Consider the following 7,083-nt stretch of genomic DNA (forward strand, 5'->3'; position numbering starts at 1 on the left):
ATAATATAGATATAGATATAGATATATATATATATATATGTATAGACAGACATAAATAAATAGATAGAGGAAGTATGTATGTATGTATGTATGTAAGTATGTATATCTGTATGTATGTATGTATGCATATATATATATATATATATATATATATATGTGTGTGTGTGTGTGTGTGTAAATATTATACATTTACATAAATATATATGTTATATTGGTGTGCATTTTTCCGGTTTAACTGATCTGTGTTGTGACGATAACTGGCCTTGATCCTTTATCTATTTTATCCTGCCATCCGTCTGTAGACACAGGCAACCTGGGCATGTTTGAAATTTTATGAAACGAGTGTAGGTTGTGTCTTTCTTTTATACTGTGATATCTCAAATTTCCTTCGTTTTGTTCCGGTCCTTGGTCATCTAGATGCGCGTAATCTGGGTATGTCCATGAAAGTCAAGCGATCGACCGCAGGGGAAGTGAGAGACATGTTTGCGCAGATTAAGAAACGGAAACTGGAGGCTGCACGAGCGGATGAATTTGGTATGTGTGTGGTGTTATGGTCGTGTATTGTTTGCCGGCCTTTATGTGTCGTTACGCCCTCCATGGGACTGTTTCGGGAGTTTTCGTTCAGTGTGTGCTGGATGATAAATATACGGGATGGAAACACTGCAGGCGCATACACTTGGTCATCTATTAAATTCTAGGCTTTGGGCGAAAACGGGGCGCTTTCTAGTATACTCACCCTGTGAGGCATATGTTTTACGGCTCATGTTTGTATGGATGGGGTACGCGCCAAGAACTGCTTATATGTGTGGAATAGGGTGCATTAGATATTAATATAGTTTACGTAAGTTGGCGTAGTGTTTGTTGCGTTTTACTGTCGAATCGTTATCTGCCTTTGTGTGTTAATATTGTATATGTTTGTCTATGTGGCTATATGTCGATGCCGCTTTCGAAGTGGAGTTCCACTGCCATTTAATGACGTTAACTCTCGCCTCAATGGGATCGGGGAGAACTTGTCCAACTACGATCTCACATTCACATCACCGGAACGTACAACTATCCAGAGATACCTATGTGCCATTGCACCATTGCAGCAACTGGGCTCGCAATGTACACTTCAGTTTCATAAACAACGTTTGTATGGAAACTAAATGCATCAGCCGTTTCACTTGCTGCAATCGAACATATCGGACCATTCACCCATCCGTTTCCCTCACATTTTGGCAGACTTTGAGAAGCGAGTGGCTTACGCCAAAGCCGAGGAAGAAAAGATCAAACGCCAACGCCGCAACAGAGAAAAGGTATACTCGCATTGAGTACGTGTATTCTGTCGTCACAATGCGTATATTTGTCGCGTCTTTGAATAGGCGTGTGATCCGTTCCAAAGGATGTCAAGGCGAATGAGTGCGTGGTTAAAAGGTGTTGTTGAAAGGCGGCACAAATGGTGCATCTACCGACGAATAGATTATGTATCGTTGTTGGGCCAAAGTTTATCAGCAACCATTATTCCGATCTATTGGATTCGCGTTTGTGTAGTTCTCTATACTTATGTTTAGGTTATTGAATGCATTGGAAAGTTTATTTCGAACAAGCGAGGGCGAACCGCGTGGAAAATTCAGCTATCCTAGTGACTGAGTATTGTGTTTCCTTATTTTGAGATGAATGTATGTGATAGATCTGGATGACTGTATCAGAACCACTTCTCATCTTTTGTTCCATGCATGAATGGTGTGAAGCAACCCATCAGGGAACGAGTAAGGGATTGCTAACCAACACTGACTTCACATACCAACACACACCATCAGCAAAAGAAAGAGGAGAAGAAGAAGGAGGCTGAGTCCAGTCTGCCGCAATCAACACTGACCAGCGAAGAGCTCATGATGCAGAAAATGATGGGCTTTGGTAGTTTCGAGACGTCTAAGACTTAAGCAATATGTTTATGATACACAATGCCCGGACAACCAAGATGCATACAATCCACAATTCTCGGGAAAAAACATTCATCAACCGTGCTCCGCTCAGTGTGACATTCGTGGTGTGAGCTGGTCCAAACGCTTCATGCACTCGGAAACATACGTTTGCCAGCTAATGGCAGGGATTAGTCTCGTAAGTGCTGTTGATGAGCAACTATGACAACCGTCGCATCACTCGTGACGAACATAGTAGCGCTGCGCTAACCATGTTGAATTTAATCGATTACGATAGCGTTCAATAGTTCTGTGAGACTTCTTGTACCGTTCAATGTTAGTCAGTGCTTGGTTGCGCATGTGCATCATTCGCCCCCGATGGCAGGCATACGGTGCTAGCTCAATTGCACACATTCCTGAGCAGCGAACAACGAGTCAAACAACTTTGGAAGACACATCACTTGCTGAACACCCCGATAATTCTTATGTAGTGGGTAAAGATAAACGCTTCCTCATCGTGCTCGGAGATGCGTGTTGGATAAAACAGCGTGGTTGCAGCGTACAACCTCAGTAGTTGGTGACATAGCACTCATGTTCGACGGTGACTGTGTGTCACCGGTGTCTGTAGCACCGCCGCCGCGTTGGGAGTATTGTCCCAGATAAGTTCTGTCAACAGATATAGTAATTATCCGTGTATTCACTTGGTATATCCATAAACGGCACCTAGCTTTCGCAAATTTATGTGACTATTTATCGAACCATACGATGAGATTCGTCGAAGGACATTCAAAATATGCAAAAAAAAGTATGGGAAGGTAGGATGATCAAACTTATTCTGAGGCCCGTGCGTCCTTGTATGCGGCACGCGTGCATGAGTAGTTGTGTGCGATAGACTTCATATAAACCGTAACATATTATCAAGTTGATCTGAACACTTTTTGTTCTCTTATCTACTACATTCTATCCACAATCGTGCTATGGAGTACGAAGGATACCACATACGCTTATTGGGTTCATGTGTATGCATACGAAGAAACGTACATAAAAATACTTGTTTGTGAATATCGGGTACTATTTGTATATTTTAATATCCATTTAGAAGAATACTTTCATAAATGTATCACAGGAAGTAAACCGTGTCGACATTTAGGTACACAAAACTACGTAATAAGAAATGGTATTGTACCTTCCCTTTCATAAATAAATAAACGTACACATATGTATGGGATGCAAAAGGTAAATGTTTAGGAATGGATTCGTGTGTACAAAAACGTAGAGCAGGAAGTATAGCAAGAACATATTCTGATACCACGCGCAATGGAATCTGCAATATGTACGGAAATGACTATGATCATCCATCCTTCAAGCGTGTATCCTTTTTCAAACCTTGTCGCTTATATCAATCATATCTTTTTTATATATCTTATATACATATATATATATATATATATATATATATCCGTATTTACTCTGCGTGTTCGGAAAACAAAGTCAACAAAGTAACTCATTGCATATTTTGGATATATACATATATAGTGCTAGTATGAAAGTGATGAACCACGGGGCTGGAGTGGATGTCAACCGATATTTCTCCTGAGGCAACCCTTCGATTGAAACAACTGTTTGTTGAAGATCAATACACTGAGCATAATGACCATCGTAGACCACAATTTTGTACTGAAAAGTGAGATGTTTGCATATATATAAAATTGATGATTCTGATATCGGTGGTTCTGTCTGTGTGCGGTAAATCTACATTGCTTCCAATTGACGCCGAAAAACTTGACAGTCTAAAAAAGTTGAATCGCCAAAGACGTGCTTCCGGAGATTAGCCGGTATAAATTGAGAGTAAAACCTGTACATGGGATACTTTAGCCTGTGACTCTGTATTCATACACATTTAACCCACAAAAAGCGGCAGCACCCATAATAATCAACAGCACACCCGTGTTGTTCAGCGAGCCTTCGTTGTACGCCATCACAGCCGCCACAACATCAACACCATCCACAATAGCACAGGCAGCCAGGAAGCCTCGCACGGTGCATACTTCTTCTCCCAGAAGCCCAGCTAAACCAGCACCTAGGGCTAGTTCACGCACGCCGAATAGCCTCGTTCTAAGACGATCGGATCCGGTCGTAGGGTGCTCATTGAAGCCAAACAGAGACGATGTGGTCGCCGGACTGGCCACCGCTACAAAGCCAATGCAGAAGCGCGTGTAGCCCAGAGATAATGAGACCAGAGACGTCATTCTTTACGTCTATGCTAGTATCTTTAATAGTCACAGTGAGGTGTAGAGACGTGTATATGCAGTGTGCGTCGTGGTGTGTGTTGTATTTGTATTAATATAGCGCAGGATAGCCTTATAATAGCAATGTTTTTAAATAAATAGCATTTGGACTTACGTGTGCCGTCACTGGCTCACTGCCGAGTGTCGTGTGATTGGAGAACGGCAATAAAATTTCGATTGCTTTTCCCTTCATTGCCCGCGAAAAGTATTTGACTAACAAATTTGGTAACTCTATCAACTTGGTCTTCATTTATATTCAGGCGGTTCCAAACTTAAGTTCCCAGTGAAGATTTGTTTCAGGCGAATAAAATCCAAAAAAAGGGGGAGTGGGCCCAGGCCCCAGGAGGGGCTCTTTCCGCTTTCCTCTTTTTTTATATTTAGTTGGGACTAGACTTGACCACTTTGTTACCATATTTAGGTAAGATAAATAGCGCGCCAAAGCAGGCCTCTTGACGATTGTAACGACAGTACTGCTTTGAACAGTGAATTTGAACTAAAATGCACCAGTGTATCCACTGAGGCTGTTTCCATTGTGCACCTATAGTCCAATTTGAATTATACGGGGTGCGAATTGAAAAGAGCCCACCCAAAAAAAAGGGGGGGGATTCGCCTGAAACAAATCTCCACTAGGAACCGCCATATTTATTTATCATGCAGTGATCAATACAAACCTTTGTACATAGACAGGTCATGTGATGATAACCGGAAAGAGGTCTGAAGGGCATAGATATTATTAAATCTTCATAACCTTCTGTCTCTTTATAGCAGGCTACGTTTTAAATAGCCGTCTAGTAGTGAGCTTAAAATCAAAATACAAAATAGTGTATTTAACAATAATACGCCCTCTATTTTAAATGTACCGTTGGAGACTGCGCTACGGGGCCAACCAGAATAACTATATGAACAAACCGACACGATCAAGCGGGTACTATTTTATTAATAGAACTTAAAATCATGATAATAAAGATCGTGCACTTGATTTTGCAAGATTTGTACCCACATATGTACGCGGCCATATCTCAGTCTTTTATCTCAGTCTTTAATGAAGTTATCGGGGTGATGAATAGCGCATATTGAAGGTCTTATTCTGTACAATGAAGCAACATATTTACCAAAGCTATGAACCAGGTACTTTTGGTTCGACTGTGATTTGGACCCTCGATTCTTCATCTACATGCAACGTTTACAATCAACACGAGATAAAAATCGTTATGTGCTTTTGGTACTGTGCTGAGATTGGGAAAGCCCTTTTCCGCTGAAGGTCAAATTACTGATTCCTAAAAACTTACAGATGCTCGCTTTCTACGTCATACACATGATGGAGAGGCTCTACCGCAACGTGTTGACCTTGTGAGATGGGATGCTCGTCGGTATAAGATGTATGGTGCAAAGAGTCGCTTAAGATATGGATATTTCTTAAAACACGGAAGCCCCTAAGTGAGCTCTCCAATACTGAACAGGCAAAGGTTTCTGCACACAATGGAAGTATAATTAATCAGTGTGTGCAGACTCGCCGTGGAGTAGAACTAAGCGATCTGATGTCTACATCAGTGAAACAATCTGATAAAAAGTTGCGATTCGGCAGATCCAGTATCAAATGCACAAAACAACCCTGAATGCCCCTAGATGCATGTTAGGTTCTACTCTATCATCGAGGATACGTTTAGTGGCGGAATCGGCGTAGTCTAACGAGCATCATCTTGCCCAGCTGCTGTTGAGCTTGGCTATTGGTTTTATGTATCGACCGCCTAAAATCCAATAGCCAACACTCAATCAGCAATAGTAAGAGTATATTCTGATGGACTGTAGCTATACAGTAAACCTATGTAATGAGTCATAGGATAGTGAGGGTGCGATTGGTGATGAGTATACTTGTTTAAGATGTACAGTACTTATTGATAGTATGTATAGAAAGAGGTGAATAACTATAATTACTGAAGAGTAGATAACAGTTTTTTATTGAAGAATATCTTTATAAACAAATTATGTAGTGGGAAGGTACCCTATGTATAGGGGAAGTAAACTAGATGAAATAGTACAAATATATGTACCAGATAAGTATCTTAGGAATTATACCTTTTATGGACGGAATAAAATATAATGAAATGAAGTTTTTAATATAATAATACATTGATAGGTAATGGTTATAATTGCTATCAAACGATAGGGTGGGTACATATTATTATACTTAGGAGAGTAATATAGGTATGTATAATCTATGTTAGAGAGGTGTAGTTTAATCGCCACCTATATTACTTTTACCGGACGAGGGATGTCCATTTTAACAAGAGAGATTCCCAAAGGGAGTGTAGAAGGAGACCCCATCCTCCTTCACAACTAGCGGCCTCTACGATTGTCCCAGAGAGTAGGGGTAGGCCAATCCTATTTTTCATTTTGAGGGACCGTATGGGTACCGGAGGAGGGGTGTAAGAGGGTCTCCCCTTATGGCCCTCCACTATGTAAGGTCCCCAAGAGAGGGACCTACGATCCGAACGGAGGGCTGTAGCATAAGAGCCACCATTCATGATGGATCTACCATACTCCTCTATAATACCTTGCTTGTAATAATATCTCAAAACCCTATTTCTAGTCATTTTATTAGTGCTTAAAGTACTTATCTTCTAGTCTAAAGAGATTTAATTGTAGTTGATTGATTACTAATACTATTTTTAGATTTATCTACCTACCTTCATCCTCTATTTAGGTACCGCAAAGGAGGGTATGTAATAAGCCGGGCCTCCACATTAGACTCTATGTATCAATGTACTCTTAAGCAGTACGCAAATTATAAACGTACTCTCAATAGTACGAGGACCTTAAGTTTCCTAAATGTACTCTTAATAGTACGAGGAACTTAAGTCTCCTTAATGTACTCTTATGTAGAAATACGG

The 7,083-nt window shown here is 40.7% G+C and overlaps 2 protein-coding genes across 2 annotated transcripts; one reads left to right on the forward strand and one right to left on the reverse strand.

The window, feature by feature from the left end:
• The first annotated feature begins 417 nt into the window (after nucleotides 1-417).
• Nucleotides 418-2,744, forward strand: SARC_12528 (hypothetical protein). Its single transcript, XM_014293362.1, has 3 exons — nucleotides 418-534; nucleotides 1,225-1,298; nucleotides 1,803-2,744. Exons 1-3 carry the CDS (start codon nucleotides 435-437, stop codon nucleotides 1,923-1,925), a joined length of 297 nt encoding a protein of 98 aa, XP_014148837.1. The 5' UTR covers nucleotides 418-434; the 3' UTR covers nucleotides 1,926-2,744.
• Nucleotides 2,745-3,296: 552 nt separating this feature from the next.
• SARC_12529 (hypothetical protein) lies at nucleotides 3,297-4,224 on the reverse strand. The gene has a single exon (XM_014293363.1). It carries the CDS (start codon nucleotides 4,151-4,153, stop codon nucleotides 3,776-3,778), a length of 378 nt encoding a protein of 125 aa, XP_014148838.1. The 5' UTR covers nucleotides 4,154-4,224; the 3' UTR covers nucleotides 3,297-3,775.
• Nucleotides 4,225-7,083: the final 2,859 nt, after the last annotated feature.

This window comes from Sphaeroforma arctica, assembly GCF_001186125.1.
Source record: "Sphaeroforma arctica JP610 unplaced genomic scaffold supercont1.2371, whole genome shotgun sequence".
Classification (NCBI taxonomy): Eukaryota; class Ichthyosporea; order Ichthyophonida; genus Sphaeroforma; species Sphaeroforma arctica.

What these genes read in the sequence shown, in the direction of transcription:
- SARC_12528 (XM_014293362.1), top strand. Translation starts at nt 435, where the DNA reads ATGTCCATGAAAGTCAAGCGATCGACCGCAGGGGAAGTGAGAGACATG. An exon ending in TGCACGAGCGGATGAATTTG is followed by an intron (nt 535 to 1,224) that starts GTATGTGTGTGG and finishes ACATTTTGGCAG; the next exon opens with ACTTTGAGAAGCGAGTGGCT. An exon ending in AACGCCGCAACAGAGAAAAG is followed by an intron (nt 1,299 to 1,802) that starts GTATACTCGCAT and finishes ACACACCATCAG; the next exon opens with CAAAAGAAAGAGGAGAAGAA.
- SARC_12529 (XM_014293363.1), bottom strand. Translation starts at nt 4,153, where the DNA reads ATGACGTCTCTGGTCTCATTATCTCTGGGCTACACGCGCTTCTGCATT.